This window comes from Polistes fuscatus, unplaced genomic scaffold (assembly GCF_010416935.1).
Source record: "Polistes fuscatus isolate 324 unplaced genomic scaffold, CU_Pfus_HIC Scaffold7, whole genome shotgun sequence".
In the NCBI taxonomy this organism is placed as follows: Eukaryota; Metazoa; Arthropoda; class Insecta; order Hymenoptera; family Vespidae; genus Polistes; species Polistes fuscatus.
In genome coordinates, this window is record NW_025113151.1 from 5859133 (window position 1) to 5880625 (window position 21493).

At 29.5% G+C, this 21493-nt stretch overlaps 4 protein-coding genes and 1 long non-coding RNA gene across 8 annotated transcripts; 2 read left to right on the plus strand and 3 right to left on the minus strand.

Annotated features, from left to right (window-relative positions):
- Nucleotides 1-3385: 3385 nt before the first annotated feature.
- Nucleotides 3386-5288, plus strand: LOC122523893 (probable ATP-dependent RNA helicase DDX49). The gene is made up of 6 exons (XM_043645844.1): nucleotides 3386-3536; nucleotides 3640-3833; nucleotides 3912-4256; nucleotides 4325-4497; nucleotides 4558-4913; nucleotides 5008-5288. The coding sequence occupies exons 1-6, from the start codon at nucleotides 3464-3466 to the stop codon at nucleotides 5238-5240; spliced, it is 1374 nt and encodes a 457-aa protein (XP_043501779.1). The 5' UTR covers nucleotides 3386-3463; the 3' UTR covers nucleotides 5241-5288.
- A 249-nt stretch (nucleotides 5289-5537) lies between these two features.
- On the minus strand, nucleotides 5538-7541 carry LOC122523896 (transmembrane protein 53-B). The gene is made up of 5 exons (XM_043645850.1): nucleotides 6921-7541; nucleotides 6555-6830; nucleotides 6186-6454; nucleotides 5932-6109; nucleotides 5538-5854 (listed from the first exon to the last, which is right to left on the minus strand). Exons 1-5 carry the CDS (start codon nucleotides 7011-7013, stop codon nucleotides 5714-5716), a joined length of 957 nt encoding a protein of 318 aa, XP_043501785.1. The 5' UTR covers nucleotides 7014-7541; the 3' UTR covers nucleotides 5538-5713.
- Nucleotides 7542-11660: 4119 nt separating this feature from the next.
- On the minus strand, nucleotides 11661-17562 carry LOC122523894 (E3 ubiquitin-protein ligase SH3RF1-like). 4 transcript variants are annotated; one of them, XM_043645846.1, is made up of 14 exons: nucleotides 17115-17562; nucleotides 16050-16987; nucleotides 15850-15964; nucleotides 15681-15779; nucleotides 15468-15604; nucleotides 15262-15388; nucleotides 14847-15167; nucleotides 14466-14761; nucleotides 14056-14384; nucleotides 13771-13994; nucleotides 13556-13698; nucleotides 12907-13074; nucleotides 12038-12157; nucleotides 11661-11931 (listed from the first exon to the last, which is right to left on the minus strand). In XM_043645846.1, the coding sequence occupies exons 2-14, from the start codon at nucleotides 16505-16507 to the stop codon at nucleotides 11748-11750; spliced, it is 2721 nt and encodes a 906-aa protein (XP_043501781.1). In that variant the 5' UTR covers nucleotides 16508-16987; nucleotides 17115-17562; the 3' UTR covers nucleotides 11661-11747. The 4 variants fall into 4 exon arrangements, with proteins under 4 accessions (XP_043501781.1, XP_043501782.1, XP_043501780.1 ...); XM_043645847.1 differs by having other exon boundaries at nucleotides 14466-14758; nucleotides 16050-17562; XM_043645845.1 differs by having other exon boundaries at nucleotides 16050-17562.
- An 89-nt stretch (nucleotides 17563-17651) lies between these two features.
- Nucleotides 17652-20500, plus strand: LOC122523897 (phosphatidylinositol transfer protein alpha isoform). The gene is made up of 6 exons (XM_043645852.1): nucleotides 17652-18211; nucleotides 18635-18665; nucleotides 19024-19287; nucleotides 19376-19453; nucleotides 19523-19903; nucleotides 19975-20500. Exons 1-6 carry the CDS (start codon nucleotides 18195-18197, stop codon nucleotides 20017-20019), a joined length of 816 nt encoding a protein of 271 aa, XP_043501787.1. The 5' UTR covers nucleotides 17652-18194; the 3' UTR covers nucleotides 20020-20500.
- On the minus strand, nucleotides 19937-21404 carry LOC122523899. The gene is made up of 2 exons (XR_006305402.1): nucleotides 20752-21404; nucleotides 19937-20656 (listed from the first exon to the last, which is right to left on the minus strand). It is a non-coding gene; the product is annotated as an uncharacterized LOC122523899 (long non-coding RNA).
- Nucleotides 21405-21493: the final 89 nt, after the last annotated feature.

Consider the following 21493-nt stretch of genomic DNA (forward strand, 5'->3'; position numbering starts at 1 on the left):
CCGATGACACCAACAAAAAAAAATATTGAAAATTCCAACTAAAATATTTATGTTACATTTGCATACAAAACTTATTTCAACTTGCATCTAATATGATTTAGACAGCGCTTTTTCCACTATAAATACTTATGAATTAACATAGTATCGTATATATAGAAATAAATACAAAAAATAATATGGCAGAACTTTTAAACTCTAATAGTTCATATGTAAACAAATTGTATCTATTTTTGTGCCTCTTATCTGCTTGGCTATGGTACAAAACACAAGCAATCATTAATATATTTTTATGTGTTTTGTATCAATCATTTTTGTGATCAAATCAATGTAAATATTACCAAATAATACTAAGTATTTTTCTTAGTTTTCTCTTTTTTCGGAGAATATTTAAGCCAACAAATTATGAGTATTGCCCCTTGATATATTATTCTAATGTCTCATGAAAACAGGTAATGGGTACAATAGCACGATTTAACTATGCATAATTAAAAGTAATTTTGTAGCTAATTATCTACTGGCAATTTCAACATTTATTTATACATGCAAGAATCAATAATTTACGTGTAAATCTTATATTCTGTACATAGGGAACTTATTCAATTACTACATAAAATAGCAAATAAAATTAACAAAGAAGCGCGCGCAATGCAGAAGAAATAAACAAAATAAATTTGATTTTAATGGGTTTAAATTTGTACTCGTTAAGGTATACTTCTTTATCTCCAAAATTGAAAAGTACGTAAATGTTTACTTTATATTTATTTCAATATTATGTGCATTTTATAGAATTTTATTAAACATTTTTCTTATATAATAACGTGTTAATCGTTATATCCATTGATTATCTCAAATATAATCTAAACGTAACGGCCCATTTTATCTACTCTTCGATGATGAAAGAAAAAGCCTCATGTGACAATAGAAGACTATAAAATTGTGGTTCTTCGTGTAGTTTGAATAACGTATTTTCGATGGATATGCATGATGAAGGAAACACTACGTCCATATTTTGAATGCGTTCAAAAATGTATTCTCAAAACAAACTAAATTATTAGTCAAAGTAACGCGTATGAGTACATTTTCAAAATTAAATCTAATCTTATAATTCTATTAAACTTATAAATAATATTTAGCTTTCATTGTCGGCAGAATCCACATCACTGCCATTAATAAAAAAAAATCCTTTTTTTTTTGCGCTCACGAGATTGTGAAGTGCAATGTTATTAGTATCATGATTATTATAATACCTATAGAAAAGTTTTACGTATGTATGGCATTAGAAAAACAAACAGAAATATTATTGAAGATTCATCGGAGTAATTCAATATATTTTCATCTTCATCTGTACATTATAATTGTATTGTTGTCTTTGTTGAGTAATTCGACAAATGATTTATTAAAACAAAAAAATATATATATAGAAAATGTATATTACCACATTATTATTTTATATGATTTAAGATATAGTAATAAATCAATCACATAACGCATTTCTCGACTTGTTATTTCATATTTTGTATTATTATTTTTAATTGACGAATGTCAAAATTAACACACGATTTATAATTACCGATCTCTACCTAGAGTAATTTCTATTCTTCAGTAAGAATCTCTGAGGGATTACTGTTATTCTAACTGACAGAATCGGCATAAAATATTTTTAATTGAAATGAATAGATATCTTATAGATATTTATCTAATAATTGGAATTTCTTTTCGTCTGGAACACCTGTAGTAGAAAAAAAGCTGCATAAAGACATCCTGCTTTGTTGCATTATCATTAGCAAGAGTGTACATTAATTGCATTTCTTCATTTCCAGCTTTGAACGATACATTATCACATCCAGGTTGATATTGTCGCCGTAAGAATCAAGTATAGCGATACGTTATTAGCGAAATTCGAGTTTGATACGCTCGCAGATTACGAACAGGAAGAATACTTACGAGCATATATTATAAAAAAAAAAAAACGCTAAACGTATTAATTTAAACACTGTGTATATGATGCTAAAACCCAAATCAAGCTGATGTGCGTGCATTCAGAAGAAGCCACGGAATCAAACAAAGAAGATATGTATGGTTGTAGCTGTTAGTTCAGTTAACGCCTCCTAGCGTTAGTATGAGAAGATAGTGATGGTATATTATTTTTTAATGTTTCCTATCCACCTATAAAATAGGCCTTACGAAATAATGCATCTAATTAATAACATTTAAGATTAAAACTTTTTGATTTTAGAATTTTTATCTATTTTATGTAATTATTTTAGTGCTCCTGCGCAATGACGGCTTCGAGACTAAAATTCTCCTGTAACATAAAAAGAGTGCATTAATGCATTGTAATAATTGTTAATTAATTGATGCAAGTGTCTATTGTTGTCTAAAAGCACTGAGTATATGTTCTATGATCCCTCCTCATCCACCGTTGAAATGAGTCATTGTCCTCTGTTAAAGTTCTTTTGGTGAAAGTTGTTTACAGGACCTTTCGAACGTTGAGTATGTGTATAAAAAGAATAATAAACCTATTTAATAAAATTTAAGATTAAAACGTTATGATTTTAGTATTTTTGCCTATTTTATGTAATTATTTTAGTACTCCTGCGCAGTGTACTTCGGACGACCGTCCTCCTCGAAATTCACCTTCAAATTGGCACGTTATCCTCTATGAAAGTACTTTTATTAAATGTTGTTTATATGACTTTTCGAACGTTGCGCATGTGTATAAAGGGAATAATGCGCCTAATTACTAAGATTTAAGATTATAACGCTCTGATTTTAGCATTTTTAGCATTTTTATGTAATTATTTAACCGCTCCTGCGCAGTAATGAATTCGAGGGTAAAATCAGAACGTTATAATCTTAAATCTTAGTAATTAGGTGCATTATTCTCTTTACACACATGCGCAACGTTCCGAAGGTCCTGTAAACAACTTTTACATAAAAATTACATAAAAATGAAGATATTCGTCGTATTTACACACGAAATATAATTTTTTTCGACGTACCGTGCATTTTATAAATGCAGGTCTCTCACACTTACAATATATGTATAAATGCATTTCTGAACGCACACACACGTTTATACATTAAAAATAAATATAATTATTTAAAAAATTTTATTACTATTTTACTATACACTATATATACTTTTAAAAAATATTGTATTCTTTGATTGTTGTACCGTCATCGCGCGTTAAGTACCAACTATCGCCTACTGGTGTTTCCGGTAGTAACTATGATGAATCTGGTTAGGAAAAAAGTGGACTTATGCCCTTCTATGTAGTTTTATATTCTTTGATATTACGGAATTTTTTATGGGGGCTGTATTTGAAGAACCAAAAACATTTCACTACCACCTTTTACAGTCTCGTGACGCATTTGAGTGATGACCACGTTCTTGAAAAATATCTCTTAATTTTGTTAATTTAGTTTCTATTTAAACAATTATTTTACGCAAAAGTGTGAAATGGCAAACGACTGTAAATCGTTTACCAATCTAAATCTTAATTCATGGATCATTACTCAATGTAATTCTATGGGTAAAAATACTTAATTTTATTATTTGTTTATGATTTTTCTAAAGTATACCTAATCGTTTTAAGCAAAAAAATCATTGACAATTGTACATTCTTATATATATAGGATTAAAAAAGCCTACACCAATCCAGGAACAATGTATTCCACGTATACTTGCAGGCGATAATTGTATAGGGTGTGCAAAAACAGGAAGTGGTAAAACACTTGCTTTTGCACTTCCTATATTACAGAAATTATGTGAAGATCCTTATGGCATTTTTGCTTTAATTTTAACGCCTACAAGGGAGCTTGCATTCCAAGTGTGTATTGTGTAATAACATTTTTGTAAGATTAGATATTTGTATAAGAATGCGATCTATAATAGATTTTATTTGCAGATAGCCGATCAATTTGCTGCTATTGGAAAATCGATCAATTTAAAAAAATGTGTAGTCGTAGGAGGAATGGACATGATGGTACAAGGTTTAGAGTTATCAAAAAGACCACATATAGTTGTAGCAACTCCTGGAAGATTAGCAGATCATATAGAAAGTTGTAATACGTTTTCTCTAGAAAAAATTAAGTTCTTAGTATTAGACGAAGCCGACAGATTATTGGGTGGATCTTTTGACAAACAACTTAAAGTTATATTTCCAACCTTATCTAAAGAAAAACAAGTTCTGTTATTTAGCGCTACAATTACAGATGCTCTTGATAAAGCAAAAAATCTTGCCCCTGGAAAAGTATGGCTATTATATTTGTATCTATTATTATGCCTGCATATATATATTATTTATTATTATTATTTCAGGTTTTTATGTGGGAAGCAAAAGATGAATCTGGTATTGCTACAGTGAAAGAACTCGATCAACGTTATGTCTTGTGTTCTAAAGATGCAATAGATTCTTATCTTGTAGAAGTTGTAAGAACATTTCGCAGAACAAATGAAACTGGATCCATTATGATATTTACGGATACTTGCAAGTAAGAGATATATGTGTAGATTTTTTTTAAAAGCCTTCTTGAAACGTGTTATTTTTGCAGGAATTGTCAGTTGTTATCTATGACATTAAATGATGTAGGATTTCCAAACGTTGCACTTCATGCAATGATAAAACAGAAAGAACGCTTAGCAGCTCTTAATAGATTTAAGTCAAATCATATTAAAATTTTAATAGCAACAAATGTTGCAGCAAGAGGCTTAGATATATCTGCAGTAGAATTAGTAATTAATCATACAATACCAAATGTACCAAAGGAATATGTTCATAGAGTTGGTAGAACAGCGAGAGCAGGTAAAGGTGGTATGGCAGTTAGTTTGATAACACAATATGATATTAAATTGTTACACGCGATTGAAGATGTTATTGGAACGGAATTGAGTGAATATAAGATAGATGGTAAGATACTTTTTCCAATATTAACATTCCATTTATAATGTTAAACAAAATTAATCTTTTTATATATATAATAAATATTAAATTTTTGTTATAGATAAAGAAGTTGTTACAATCTTAACTCAGGTATCTGTAGCGAAAAGAGAAGCAGAAATAAAATTAGATGAAGCTGATTTTTATGAAAAGAAAATAATTAATAAGAGAAAACAATTAATCATGGAAGGGAAAGATCCAGATGAAGTTGACTTACTTTTAAAGGAACATAAAAAACAACGTAAATTAAAGAAAAGAAAAAAAGAAATATCAGATGATGAAAATCCGCGTAGATAATGCAGATTGAATTGTATATTTTTAGCAATATAAATTAATTTAAATGTATAAAATACATTTGTATTTTAAACGATGATTGGTATTATAAAAAAGGCACGTCATTCGTATATATATATAATTATGAATTTAATAAAATTTATATATATTTTAATGTTTGTTATAAAAATATATTACAAAGATGCGAATTTAAAATAATGTAAAATCTTTTCAGTCTCGAAAATATATATATATTTTTTTAAATCATTGTTATTTTAATGTATTCTTTCGCCTTAAAAATAATTTATTCCCTGTATAAAATTAAAATTTTCAACCCGATTTGTTTATTTAGGTTTTTTATGTGATAATGCACAATTGATATTAGTTAATTACGTATATGGATACTGAATTATGATAAATGGTGCATTTATATCACATAGGAATAGATGAATATAAATATATTGAAAATATTTATATTCAATGCGCTTTATTTCAGTTTAGCCTTGAGCTGTGATTTTATCTTTATCCTTGATTAAGTTTAACATTCCTAAGAATGCATTAAGTTCTTCAACATATTCTTTCGGATATTTTAAATAATGTCCTACATGAGGTGATCCATCAAATATTTTAATATAAGTCTACAATTCAATAGATTGAAATTAATTAGGAGTATTCATATTTTCTCAAAACTATCCATAAAAATTTTTCTCTTTACCTTTATACCTAAGGAATCCCAGGAATCTCGTACTCTCATGTTACTACTTACTAAACCCACAGGATCCGTATTACTTACGAAAAAAAGTGCTGGACTCCGTATCAAATTTGTATGAAACATCTGACTAGAACGAAGGTAATACTGTGTAGATTGTTTATAGAACGCTTTCATGTGATAGCTAAAAATGGAAAAAAAGCTATTAGTTTGAAATTAAATATATTTATACTAAATGTGTGTGTTTTTTTGAAACTTACATTAAATACTTTCGTATTATAGATTGTAACAAAGGATTATTAGGAAAAATGGCACGTGGTGTGCCTACAACTATTTCGTTAATATCTGCAGCACTATCCCATACATGACCAATAATTCTATCAAGAACATTGTTATATTTTTCGCGATCGGCATGAATATAAGTTAAAGCCTCGCCCCAAATGTAGCCAGCTACAGAAAATCCATGTAAGATAATTTGTTGATAATCTTGATTCTCTAGTAAAAATGTCAACAAATCTACTGCAATTAACTACAAGTAAAATGCATTCAAAGGAATTAGTAAATGTTATATAATTTATTATAATTCAGTTTGTTAATTAATAAATGATATAAAATTCATTCAAACTCACCCTGGAACCTTTTTCAGGCCACATAAGTTGCCATGGAGTTATTGTTACTAATGTAACATCAAATCCTTGTTGTAAATACAGATCAGCAAATTTCATAATATGTTTTTCTTTAGCTAGAAGCCAACAAAGCAAAACTAGCAAAGGTCGTTTTTCTAACGAGTTAGAACTTTGTACTGAATATTTTAATATTTTAACTTCATTATCTTGGGAAATAAATTTAATATTTTTTGTGACTTCATAAGTTGATAACAATCTGGGAGATATTAGCATAACAGCCTATTAATAAAAGTTTGTTAGAATAATTATTTCTAGTAATTATTATAAATATGTGACAATTATGATTACATTAATTTTAAAAATATTTACCTGATTTTGTTTAGCGATTAACTGTTTCGGCTGCAAACGATGTTTAAATTGTTTCCATAAAAAGGAAGACATTAATATTCTTCCAGGTATCATTATGGCAAGAAGAGTTTATTCCAATGGCTATAATATCAATACTTTTAATCGAATAAATGGTAATCATAATCGCACGAATTTAAAACTATTTTCGTTACATGTCGTAACCAAATAACGGGATATTCCAATAGAATGGATCGATGCTAGATATAAATAAGATGAATTATTCATTATCGCCGTAATCTTGTATCTTCTATTAATCTCGTAGATACCAGATACCGTAGATATCGGAAAGTAGGATCGAAGATCGAATTTTGATAATTAAAGATGTGAATACATATTTAAAAAGAGGCTAGATTATTTTGACACGTTGACAGTAATTATCAAGTCAAGACGAGTTGATTGAAATTAAAATCAACTTACGTGTACCTGCTTGCCTATCTGTCTATACAAAAGAATATAATTCAATTGAAATATTTGATTTAGGATGCGATCTGACTAAACATTAAATGATAATATTCAAAATAAATCAGACAATAAACCAATAAATTAATACACGTAAACGTTGTATGAAACCACATGAGAGACAGTATTCAATATGAAATGTCAAATAGTACAAAATTTACAAAAGTAAAAATAGGATAAAAATACTACGTAATTGAAAATGAAACTTACAAGACGGAACTCTGTCGAAGATGAAGCATTAATGCAGACTGGCTTCGACTAGACTTGGTTGCATACTTAAAATGACAGTGGTTGTACCGATTTCTACAGTTGCGTGTCAATATGCATTCACTGAATTCAATATAATTAACTACACGATATTCAAGCTACTAAAAATAAGATCGCGCATGCTCTTATGTCAACGACACTATCATTTTCATGATGTTGATATATTAACACAAAAAAAAGATTATTATTATTGTTTAACAAAGATTCTTATTAAACGAACAACAAACATATTGAACTGTTTCGATTGCGTGCTTTATCTTTGTCAATATTATCATATTTTTATCTTCCTTTCATAAACGAGCACGCAATCAAAGATGCAAACACTATTTAATTAATCAAATGAATGAAGTAAAATTACGAACATAACCTTGTTCGAATTATTCTCTTAATTTAAATGTTCAAGAAACGTAGCATTCTGGATGAAATTGAGGACGGAATCTGTACCATCAATTTGTTACGAATTGACTTTACTACTTTTCGTTTATTTATCATATTCAATGACCTTCATTGACATACGAATGATGAATTAATCGGCACGCATTAGTAACGTGAGAAGCACTTAAGACGATAAAACTTTCATTGTCCGATAATAAATTTCATTTTACCATGACCTTTGTCTCATCTAAAAAATTGACAAGAATAGCCGATATTCTTATCATCATGGAAAGTTAACGAATATAATTTTATCATTTGGCATCATTTAAAATATCGATAGGTGAAACGATATAGATAACTTTCCAATAAAACTTTGTAAATGTTAGCACTGCATCCTATCTCATTTCAAACTGTATAGTTTGTATAGTCTTTTTCGTATCGAACGCGGTCTTCTCAAGACCGCATTAGTGTAAACTAAACTGTAATGCATTATTTCTTTTTGGTTCTTTATTTCTATTTCAGAAATACGATGCTTATATTATACACCGAGATATATTATCTGACGTGTCTTTTTCTTTAATAGCACGAAGTAATAAAGAAAAAACAATATATGTATATGTATACACACGCGCACACACGCACACACATGTAACGGTTGATGATAGGCTTTCATTGTTTTATTACAGCTCTTATAAGTATATCGATATATTATTTAAATATTCGTATAATTGTAAATACGTAAATTACACCGTGGACACAACATCAAGATAAACTTTATGGATTATTATATGCTAATGATAGAAATATTTCGTACTGACTTATGTCACGTGCGATAATTTAATTAATGTGTCCCATTTTTGCAGTCCTGAAGAAACATTATAAATTATTTTAACTTAAATAAATTTAACATTTACATTAACATTTAAATTCTTACAATGTTCCAAAATTAATTTCAAATATTATCTTTCTTTTTTACGTACGAAATATTATTAAATCGTTAATATATAAAATATTATTTAACAGATTGCACGAACTATAAACTATACGCAGTCGATTCAATTTTTCTTCATAACATCATGGAGCGTTGCCTCGTGATTTAATAAATTAATAAAAAAAGACAAAAATGTTAAAAATAATCAAAAATTTCGTAAAATTACGGTATCTTATTACAATTTATCATAGAATTATAGATATATTATTTACAGTAATTATAGTTCTAGATACGTTTACGTCTTAGTTTTATTTATATTGGTGCCTTGTATATCGAGTATATAGACGATTACATTAATTCAATGATATAGCATTAGAGGATAAATTTATATAGTATCATGAAAGATTTACTTCTGAGTCATTACATGTGGTAATTAATGTTATTGCAGTATTAAATGTTAGATTTTTTAATATGTTTTATCTATTAATTAACTGATGATAAAGTATTTCTTCACCTTTCTTCTTATGCTGTTTTCATAATATCATTTAAATTGATTTCTTATAAAATGTTCATGATAAATATGGTATAATATAATTATAAATGTATATTATACAAGTTAAAGAACTATTATGTTAGAAATAGTTGGGTCACTATTAAAAATTCTATCATTTTTATCGCATAAATATACATGCATGCGTAATGAAGATAATATATATGTTATCATTTAAGCTACAAGATGATTCAAAATAACTAGCAATAATTTCCAAGCTTTTAACTCATGAACTACCAAAGAATTTTAATCACCTTTTATTTATTTATTAACAACGCAAGTAGAGAATTATATTTTACAACATATGTTAAAAATGACCGTCTGAAAATTTCATATAAACGTTGTTTATTTTGAAAAAATAAAAAACAAAAGAATAATTCAAATTCGTTGATAATTCATAATGTGTTAAAAGTTACGAAAGTTTTATTACTATTAATTTTAAATCATCCTGCATAATACAGTTTAGCATTTTCCTCCAATGCTAATCAAAGTGATTAAGTTTATAATGATATATTTGAACACAAGTAGTTCTCCTATGAATATAATATTACTTAAAATTAAAAACGTATATTTGTGATTATTTCTTATAAGAAAGTAGTCAATTTATTAGTTATTCATGCTAATCGATCAAGATATATTAATTGAGCTTCTTTTTGCAGTATACCTTATTCAATCATTCTGTGTATCATCGAGAATCATTTTACTCATCATTATTTACATTATTTTCAATTTTCTATATATATTTTCTCTAATATATTATCATATTTTAAAGATTAAACTGATTCATATGTAACAGATACATAGAGGTATATATGTATTTGGTACATGAAGATCTATAAAAGAGATCATAAATTTATACGAAAAGATAATTAGAGTACTATAAATTTTGGAAATAATTAGCAGTAGCATGAATAATTTTGTTTTTATATATATTTTTATATATATAAATATGTATGTATGTATGTATGTATGTATGTATGTATGTAATATAATATAATATATTAGCAGAAAACATTATATGTGTGATATAGTATTATTACTTTGAAACTGTCGCTTTTGTATCATTTTGGATCGATTTAATAATATTGTTAATGAAATTGGAAGAAAAAATAATTATTATTCAGAATTTGAAAAATGTTAATCAATTAATGATATGTAAATATTACCAATTGTTACGTTGAATTCATTCTTTCAAATAATGCTTATGAATTAATGTTATTGTTATTTTAATGTGCTGGTAATATTAATATGTTATAAATACCCGTACTCATTTAAATATTTATATATATACTCATCATTTTACGAAATTTCAAGATGCCCGATGTTTTTCTAAATGAAGCTCTATATATTTTTTTTAAATATTTTTGTAGAGCATAAAACATCAATTTAATATGATCTCATTGACGATATCATTCCGACCATTTAAAAATTTCGAGATATTTACATTTAAAAATAATTAAAACTATTATGCATAATTGAAGTCTTTTAACTAATTCTATATGCACATTAAGATCATTCAATTAATTTTCTTATGCTCTACAAGAATATCGCAAAAAAGGTTCTATTTATAAAAGCATCGAGAACTCTAAAATTTCGTAAAAGGAATAAACTTGAGATAAAATTCTTTTAACCATTATATTTTCCCCTGCAATAGTGCAACTATTTCCTTTGAAGTCTTTTCATACAATTGAAAACAAAGGAAATATTTGGTGATCCCGTTTAGTTGAGACACCCTGTATATGCATTTGTTATAATTGCAGCCTTATTGCAAATGAAATAAAAAAGCATTAAAACAAGAATAACAAAAAGTATTCTTTTACAGTAATCACTTATAAGTGGCAGTATAAACATTGCACAAAATGTATTTTATTACCTAGTCATTCCTGTACTTACTATGTTGTCAATGGCAGTATATGTTTAAAGTATCAGCGTATTTATTTACATTATTCTGTCTCCTCTCTGGTATAAATAGTATATAAATTGTAAGCACATTTTACTAATCTAGTGTATAATATTCGGATAATAAACCTTTGACATTCTGATCATGCATATCTTAATTGCAATATTATTTTTTATGCGATACCGATAGTTCATTAAGAAATGATTTGTTGATTCTTACTTTTGTCGTGACTTAGTATCTTTTTATAATATTATACCACGCTTGTTATATACATGTCTCCAATACTAGTCGACCTTGAGCTGGTTCTCAGAAAGCTTCTACAAAACTTGCTGGAAAAAGGCCGGTACGTCCGGTACGTTGTTGTGTCCCTTTGTACCATCCATCATCTCGTTTTTTATGAACATAAATGATGTCACCTTCTCGTAATTCTAATTCAAATTCGCTATTAGGTGGATATGGTACTATACAACGAAATCTATATATTCGTTCACTGTATAAAAATAATAATTAAGTAGCTCTTATTAATAGTCACGAATAAATAATAGAGTCAAATATAATAGAGCGTTGGCAAATAAAATCAAAATTATTTATCTTACCGTTCACGCGAAGGTTGCTGTTTCACTTGTTTACCTATACCAGTATCCAAAGAATTACTTTTACGATGGTGATTACCGGCAATTGGCGTAGACATTACTACTCCACTTGTATCGTTCGATCTATTAAAAAGAATGTCATATAAAGTACAGAACTATTAAACGCAAGCTCGAAAATTCATGAAAAATTAACACATTCACGAGCATTCTTATCTCTATGTGAACAAGAAATATACAGTTTATCAAAATTGGTTCTATATGTCGTAAATGTGTTAATAAAAAGATACAACGAGAACAAATTAGTATTATATAACAAATAGTCCAGCATTATTACAAATGAGAACAATAAAAAATTATAAATAATAATAAAATATAATACAGTGGTAGTAAAAATAAACGTTTTAATTCATTCTAATACACGTGTAACGATACTAAATTTATTGCTATCATGAAATACTACAAACAAAGAGAAAAAAATATTTAGTGCATGTTATCTGTTTGAGTGCATTTATAAAACACTTACCTGACTGAATTACACAATTAACACACATAGTATTATAGTCGACACTACAAATTCATAATTGTATTGTAATGTAAAACTGCCAAAAGCATAGATAGCTTGTGTGACAGCTACATTGTATTTTTGTTATTTATTTATATATTATAAAAATCAAGCATATATCAAAATTGATTTTATAAATGTCTTTAAAAAGCCATTAAGCTGACACTTGCTGCATAAAATTGTATCTTTATTATAACAGATTTTTGTAAAGACTATTTTGCCATTTCATGTATATGGTAAGTAAACATAAATATAACTGAATAAAAGTCGCATTGAAGTTTGTATTTATAACTACTTTACAACGACTAACCTCTCAAAAACTGAGACCTGTAAAGAGGGTCTCTCCTTGAATTTTAGTCTCTGTGAGGACGTGACGTGCCCTTGCACAGAGCCTGGATACATGCGATGAAGGCTGTTCGAAGCATTTAATTCCTGCGTGGGTGCCACCTGTAGCAACTGACTTGGACAAGATCCCGATCTAATTTTTAATACAACCCCCCACCCCACAGATATATTAGATACATATCGATGCGTGCAAAATATCACTTATTCTTATTGTTTCAGGCTAATACAATTAAAATTGATTTCTTTATTAAATGTATATTAATGAAATATATATCACCGGAACATTAATATCTCTATTCAATGAAATTATCATACAATATGTAATTCAATATGTAGTGCTGAACTAATGTAAAATATGTTAATGAATTCTGCTAAAACAAAATATGCGAATACGAGCACACATACATACAATATTTATTTGATTCAAAAATGAGTACATTCACAATTGTACGTGCACAAAGATATTGTCAATAAAATTAAAAAGAATGCATAAAGAAACATGCAGACTAAGTATACTTAAAATTATTTTTTTCTTGTGAATAATAAAAAAACTGAACTATGTAACATATACAAGCACAAAGCTTTAGGCTATAAAAAGTATACATAAAGCTTACCTAACATGCATCGTATTCACGGCATTACTATCCTCAAATACAGGATTATCCATTGAATAAGTAGCTGGTGGGGGTGATTTAGATTTTTTTATATTAGTTAGACGACGCATTAAAGAAACACATTTATCTTTTTTCTCCTTTGGCTGAAATATGAAAAAGAAAAAGTGCATTTTTATACTATAATTAATAACTATTCAATATTATAGAAAAATTACCTTTTCACCAGTTTTATTTGAAGTTACGGACGTACTTGAAGTAGGAGCAGAGACACTAGCTGTATGCAAAGTATTATTTGGACTTTTGCTTCTGTCGGGTATAGCAGAAATAGCAGCAGCAGTAGCACTTATACCTGTACCGTTATTATTGGTTATACTGCTAATAGCAGCTGTTGTTGATGTTGTCAAAGCAGGTTGTAACAATACTTGTTTACCGGGGGAAGCTATAATCGTAAAATATTTCTTATAAATTTGGAAATAAGGACAATAAATAAAAATACATACGTAAATTTGATGTCATCACTGCACTATGACTACGACCTAACGGCGTTATAACAGAGGTTTGTTCGTTGTGTCTGGGAGGACTATTATCTTGTGTTATGCCTTGGTTTTGATTGAGTCGTGAAGATGATACAGGTGGAACTGGATTAATAGCACGAGGTGGTAATGCAGGTGGTGGTAATGTTCTTATATTGTAAGGTTGAGGTGCAGGTCCTTTGTTTTTGGTATATGTAACAGTTAATCGTGATTCATTATTGCCCTGACCAGTTGTCAATGGAGAGTTTTGATGTTGTGTAGTATTTGATGTCCCTCTACATAAACCACGCTGGCACCTGCATAATATTTATATATATATATATAAATAACAATAAATGTAAATAGTCTTAATATATGCCATCTGAAAAAGTACTTGCTTTGCTGGTGCGACATAATTTCCAGGAAAAACTCCACATTTTTGTGTACGATTGGATGTTCCTTTAAACCAACCATCTTGACAACGTTCTGTTACCATATAAATTCCCCCTTTTCTCAACTCAAGTTCATCTGCTTTTTGTGGTTTATATGGATACAAAGCTACATAAGCAGCTGGTAAATGAGTACCATTATTAGAATTACTGGATAAATTTTGGGATGGTTGAGCAAGAACTAAATCGCTGCTACCACTTCGTCTATGTCGGAAGCTTTGATCTACGCTATTACCTAATGCCTGCTGGAAATGAACATTATCAGTATTTAATTCCAAAAAAAAAAACTGTTTAGGAGACTATTGAATAATCATCAAAAAGTAATCTTACCTGTAAAGATGAGGATTCATTGGCAGAACTATTGTTTCCACTGTTAAGGCCACTGTCTATAGCTGGACTAAGTATTTCAGCACTATGTCGATGATGTGAATGTGCGTGATGACCAGTATTCATAGCAGTAAAACTATGACGCTTGACATTGTGTCTATTTCCAACTGCTGAGGGAGAAGTAGCAGGGCTGCTAGGACTGCTAGGAGCAGTACTAGAACTACTGGAAGTACTCGAACTATTAGGTGTGTTTGGAGTAGTTGTAGTAGAACTACCTCCAGAAGATACAGTTGAGCTAGAATCTGATACTGGTAATGCTGTGGTCTACAAATAAAACGTGTCAAATTTTAAAAACATGTTAATATTATATATATATATATATTTTGTTTTGTTTTCTAATAAAAAATTTATCATGCACCTGTGTTAACTGTGAATGAGGTTGGCTCGTTGTCTGAATGTTACGTGAGTGATCAGTTGGTATCAAAGGAGTAGTTTCTTCGTTGGTAGGAGTAGGTGGTGCTATTCGTGAAGGACCTGGTTGTACGCTATGCATAGACAATATTATTACAAATATGTTTATGGTATGTATATATATATATATATGTTATCAAAAATGGTACTTACTTTGTTGACAACTTCATTAAAGCTCTAGCAACGCTATTAAGTTCTACAAAGGCTAAAGGAAAAATGCCTATTCTATCTAAAAGTTTTCCTTCCGCCCAATTTTCATCTACCCTTCTAATAACACTAATCACTTCTCCCTAAAAAATAAATAGATATATTATAAAATATTTTTGAAAGATATATCAATGAAATGCCTCTATCTTTAATACGTACCTTATTAAAAGTAAGACAACCATCTTCGTCGTCATTGGTCATTCTAAAATCATATAAAGCTTTACATTGCGGTACATGTGGTGTCAGTGGAGTCATCACCTGCAATTGAAGCAGTATATAATGAATACAAATAAAATCGTATTTCATTTTATTTTGAACTTTTTAATACCTGCACATAGGATAGTGGAAAAACACCATGAATAGTACCACATTCTCCATAATACCAATTATTATCAATTTTTCTATGGAGGATAACAATGTCACCCTTCTTAAAACTTAAATCGCTAAAAGAAAAGAAATACATCAGTAAATAACTTGAAATGATAAAAAATATAAATATTATTTTATCATACATTTAGTAATACTTACCCAGGTACTTTGGACACATAATCATATATGGCTCGACCATATGTCTGATTGTGTAAGTGTACCTGTTTAGCTGCTGCATTAGCATGGCGTATTACTTCGCTATTGTGCGTAACAGATGTGATATTTGCAGTTACAATAGGTGCTGGAGCAACTTGATGACCACCAAATAGCCGCTGTGGACCTGGATTATTTCGAGTAACAGTTTTTATATTCTTAGGCGCAGCATTGCGCATTCCTTCCAGAATACGCATAAGCAATACATTTGGTGGCAAGTCGTCTACTTTAACATCGACCAGCACTCTACATTCAGGGCAGCGTAGTTCTCTGTGCGTACTAACAATTTCTTCTAAACATTTTTTACAGAAAGTGTGCTGACAAGGTAATACTTTGCTAGAAGTATCCAGCCTTTCTAAGCACACCGAACATTCCAACAAATCATTTAACATACACTCATCCATTTTATGTTTGTATTTAATAAAACGTGCGTTTATTGGAGCCTTTTAATTTCTTCAGCTTACACGTGTATCCGTTTTCTCAATTAATACACCCTCTCTCTTAACCATGGTTCATTAAAACCATGGTTTGTATTTCTTTTATTTATAAAAATGTGTTCATTTTCTTCATGTCATCTTAATCAGAGTTGCTTTGCCACGGCACTGCACACTATCCCGTGCTGAAAAGTATGCGAACTTTACCAACCGGATGACGTGGTTGAAAAATTAGTCAAAACGCCATCGAAAATCTGTTTAGATTTCTCCAATTGCTAATGAATTTGTATAACCAAGGAAATAGGAAGAAAATGATCCTCTTCGAGTTTGTTTAAAGTACTGTCATCCAACTGCTGCTTTCATTACGAATATTGTCGCACACCGTTGCGCACAGTGCATCGATCAATCGCACTTGTCGATTACGAATCCGGTCCACAAATTTAATAATACCTACCATTAGGAAAATATAATTTTATGCGCGTCATTTACAAAAGTAATGGTAATTTAACGAGGATTGATAATAAATCATAATTCGACATCTTTGGCTGCTTTTTTTTTGTTTAAAACGGCCACTTACAAATGCGCGGAGATGTAGCTGGGTGCAGCATTGAATTGCTTGTCTTTGAACGCACGTTATTCAGAAATGCCTGTGCTTCTGTTTATCATTACTCAACGCAACTTGTTAATTGGACAACTTTCAACAGCTACGTGATTAACATCTTATCGAAATCTCTAATATGGTAAATTTTTTATACGAAATATCTGTTATTTTAAATATAATTAAATAATTCTTCGAATAACTTTTTGACAGGTATATTTAAAAATGAACATTACCGATAGATATTAGAGTTTACATGAAATAGTAGCATTGTTGGAAACTAGTTACTGTCAACGGTGTCATTTGAAATATACCAATCGGTAAACGTATTATATAAAGCCGGTTTTTGATTGGTACTCTCTTTAATTGACTTCCGTAAAAAATCTCGAATTATTCGTGTCCCTGCATGTGTGCAAGTTACTGATAGCAGTACAAAAAAGGAACAGAGAAAAAGACCGAAAGAGAGAGAGAGAGAGAGAGAGAGAGAGAGAGGAAAGAGAGAAAGATACTAGAGTTTGGACGGATATGACGCAAGAATGCAAATAGTTCGATTGGTAGTTGACTTGAACGTGAAATCCTAGCGCATTTAATACGCGACTCGTTGATTTACTGATTATTTCTTCCTATTAACTTGCAGATCGTATATTAGGTTATCGTTTGATTTTTCAAAGCTTTCTAATAGAAAAATAATTAAAAAAAAGGTCCTTATATAGTATTGTGTTTATGCATCGGTTTACATATGTGGGCTAGAATGACGTCATTGGCAAAAGAAAGATAAGGAGAGAGATAAAGAGAGAGGAAGTAAGGATGAAAAGTGGTAGGGGAAATAGTTGTACACGTGTGCGCAAGTATATGTGTTCCCTGGTTCTGGTGTCCGTGGCATCGTATAGTTCGTAGAGTGGCAGAGGAGTGTGTCAGTTGCTTGCCAAGTCTGCATTACTCATCTCGTCTATGTCTATGCTTACGAGTGGTAAGATAACGCGAGTGATTTTACCGAACTAAGGGTAGTGGATTTCGATTAAACGAAATTAATACGTACCACATGCACAACTGATTAAGATGCTCATCAAAGAATTGTAAGTAGATCGTTTCATTCTATTACATTTAGAATTAATGCGTGCACGATGCGTGATCGCAAATACCAAATTTGAAACTGAAGTTTAGGATATGGTTACCGATCTTTAACGGTACGTGATAATGGAAGGGAGAAGAGACATTTTCATCCCTCGCGGCCTTTTAAGGGAAGGTTTTTTTTTATATAAAGAGACTATTATCTTAACATTATATTATCTAATCCCTTATTCCAAATTTTTCGGCAATATTGATTTATTACGGACTTGCTGCTTGAGCAAAATTTTCTCCTACTTGATCGTATGTACCTGCACTTATCTATGTACGTGCTTCTATTTAATGAAGAAAGATATCTCAAGGCCAACTTTTTATATTTCCTCATATTCTTACATATTTATAATACAAATAATAATATGTTTTTGTTACAGTCGTGTCACTTTACCTCTGACTGTGGAAGAAGTATGTATTTAAATCATTATAAGCTTTAATTATTACTGAGATTTTTTTCTATGCTGGTACTTTATATTTATCTTTTATTGCAATTCATCTAATTACTATTTTTTCATCACTGGAATATTTCTTTTGTACTTCTTAATTATACGACATATTCATTTATAAAGAATAGATACTTGTATTAATTAGATATGATAAAAAAGAAGAATTTTGCATAAGATATGCAAATACTTGGAGGATAATTAAATCTTAGATAACTTATGTCAATTTTATTTCATATTCAGGTTTTTAGATTACATTTTCTATCTATAGTAATACAGAAAATGTATATTAATATTATTTGATCTTTTTCCATTTTCAACAGTATCAAGTTGCTCAATTATATTCCGTGGCAGAAGCGAGTAAAAATAATACAGGTGGAGGAGAAGGTATAGAGGTTCTAAAAAATGAACCTTTTACGGATTATCCTCTGCTCGGTGGAAAGTATTCTGCGGGTCAATATACATATAAGATTTATCATTTAGCCAGTAAAGTGCCTGCTTTTATTCGTATTTTACTTCCAAAGAATTCTTTGGAAATTCATGAAGAAGCTTGGAATGCATATCCGTATTGCAAAACTGTTATAACTGTAATTATCCATATACATATAATATGAAACAAATATTTCTTCGTTATTATAGAAATTGTATTTCACTTTATGTCAATTTCCTTCGTAGAATCCTGGTTATATGAAAGATAATTTTATAATTATGATAGAATCCTTTCATATTGGAGATTGTGGAAATCAGCATAATGTAAGTGTCGTTTTAAAGTAATGGTATACATTATTTATTGTTTTTTATATATTTATATTTAATCGGCAGGTTCATGAATTGCCCCCTGATAAGCTTAAGATGAGAGAAGTAGTACATATAGATATAGCAAATGATCCTATTGCTAGTGCTGATTATAAAGAAGACGAAGACCCAACAAAGTTTAAATCGCAAAAAACAGGACGGGGTCCTCTTGTGGGTAAAGAATGGATGAACAATGTTCAACCTGTGATGACATGTTATAAGCTAGTTACTTGTGAATTTAAGTGGTTTGGTTTCCAAACGCGTGTTGAAAGTTTTATTCAAAAAGCAGAGAGACGTCTATTCACAAATTTTCATAGACAAGTCTTCTGCTGGATAGACCGTTGGTATGGATTAACAATGGAGGATATCAGAGCTATCGAAGATAATACTAAAGAAGAATTGGACAGGGTATCTATTTTGTTAATTGTATAATAATGTGGATATTTGTAAAATACTAGTAATTTATTTTGTTTTTTTAGCAAAGACATCAAGGAGAAGTACGTGGAATGCGAGCCGATGATTGAGGCTTCAAAAGCCTCTCTCATAAATGGTTTAAATCAATTTCCTTATACTTGTCATACATAGATACATGCGCATACCTATGGATGTATACCCAGACAAACCCTGCCATAGGCGATCCTGCAGGATCGGGACATTTTCCAGAACTTATGTGTCTAGATTCAGTGTCTATTACAATTACTTACAATTTTAATTTATTTACATTTACAAACCATTTTAGATAAATGTACCTAATTGTTAACATGGAGAACTGATATAAATCGGTCCTATTTAAGTAATGCATAAATTACAAGAAAAAGAGAATTTGGTTTGTTTGAAACCAATATAGATAAAAAAAACAGTAATAATTAATAACTTAGTAGTTCGATAATAATATATAATTAAATTTATTGACAAGCAACTGATATTGCTTGGTACAAGGTACGTGCAAGGGTAAATGTGACTTGATGTGAATTTAATTTATAGGCAGATGTTTAAAAGGGGAAAGAGGGGAAAAAAAGAAGACCATGATTTAAATCTTATTATAGTGAATCTGGTTACATATTTATATAATAATTAAATTGCGTAGATAAGATACCTTTGCTCTTGTATCTTCAAGCTTACTGGCATATTGTGATGATGTTCTCCAGCATTCCTCAAGGCCTGCACAATGTATTATAATCAGGAAATTAAAGAAATCTATTTTGTTAGAATCACAATACGAATTTCACTAATAATATATCTCTCAGAATGTATACCAATGTTATAATAGATGGTAGGTTACAAAAATTGAGGCTCGTGTATTATGTGCTTTCCATTGAAAAGCAAAGTTGTCCCACATTCTTTATTTAGGACCAAATTAATAGATTTCTGAAATATAAATTCGAATGCAATAAAAAGGCATAAATAATTCATTGTATGGAATTGTGGGATGTATATATTTTATGCAAAACAATAAAAAAAAAAAAATTAAAAATACCAATATGACACGCATCGAGAGAAAATTACTCTTTGCTTCAATATAAATGATAAAGAAAGAAATGGAAAAGAATCGTCTATTGTACATAAGGAAGACAAATAATGATGAAATTCAAATTAAAATAACCCATATAATGTTTCTTTTGCATTCCAATGGATCTCTATAAAATGATAGAAATTTTTTCAAAACAGGTTCTGTATGCGTACTCTTGATATATAGTATGTGCATAGTGAAAGTATTGATGAAAACTGCAGCAATTAAAAATAAAGAAAATAGTATGAGGTGTCGTTTGCACAAAACTAAATATACAGTTTCGAACTTAGGCTAATGTGTAAGATAGACTTTGAAACTTAAATTCATTTACAATAATAGTTTAAAGAAAAATCAATATATATATATATATTAATAAAAATCGGTACACATATAATTGTTATAAATATTATATGCGCTAATAGTTAAATAAACAAATAATTAATTTACTTTTCGCTAGAATATTGATTGCCAAAAAATAATGTTTATGC

Excerpts from the sequence above, each read along its gene's own strand:
- LOC122523896 (XM_043645850.1), bottom strand. The coding sequence starts at position 7,013 with ATGATACCTGGAAGAATATTAATGTCTTCCTTTTTATGGAAACAATTT. Across the intron at positions 6,455-6,554 it reads GGCCTGAAAAAGGTTCCAGG|TTAATTGCAGTAGATTTGTT; the intron begins GTGAGTTTGAAT and ends TTTTACTTGTAG. Across the intron at positions 5,855-5,931 it reads GGGATTCCTTAGGTATAAAG|ACTTATATTAAAATATTTGA; the intron begins GTAAAGAGAAAA and ends ATTGAATTGTAG.
- LOC122523894 (XM_043645846.1), bottom strand. The coding sequence starts at position 16,507 with ATGGATGAGTGTATGTTAAATGATTTGTTGGAATGTTCGGTGTGCTTA. Across the intron at positions 13,995-14,055 it reads AGTGATGACATCAAATTTAC|CTTCCCCCGGTAAACAAGTA; the intron begins GTATGTATTTTT and ends TTACGATTATAG. Across the intron at positions 12,158-12,906 it reads CAGGTCTCAGTTTTTGAGAG|ATCGAACGATACAAGTGGAG; the intron begins GTTAGTCGTTGT and ends TCTTTTTAATAG.
- LOC122523897 (XM_043645852.1), top strand. Across the intron at positions 18,666-19,023 it reads TACCTCTGACTGTGGAAGAA|TATCAAGTTGCTCAATTATA; the intron begins GTATGTATTTAA and ends CATTTTCAACAG. Across the intron at positions 19,288-19,375 it reads ATTGCAAAACTGTTATAACT|AATCCTGGTTATATGAAAGA; the intron begins GTAATTATCCAT and ends TTTCCTTCGTAG.
- LOC122523893 (XM_043645844.1), top strand. The coding sequence starts at position 3,464 with ATGGCAAACGACTGTAAATCGTTTACCAATCTAAATCTTAATTCATGG. Across the intron at positions 3,537-3,639 it reads TACTCAATGTAATTCTATGG|GATTAAAAAAGCCTACACCA; the intron begins GTAAAAATACTT and ends TTATATATATAG. Across the intron at positions 4,257-4,324 it reads AAAATCTTGCCCCTGGAAAA|GTTTTTATGTGGGAAGCAAA; the intron begins GTATGGCTATTA and ends TTATTATTTCAG.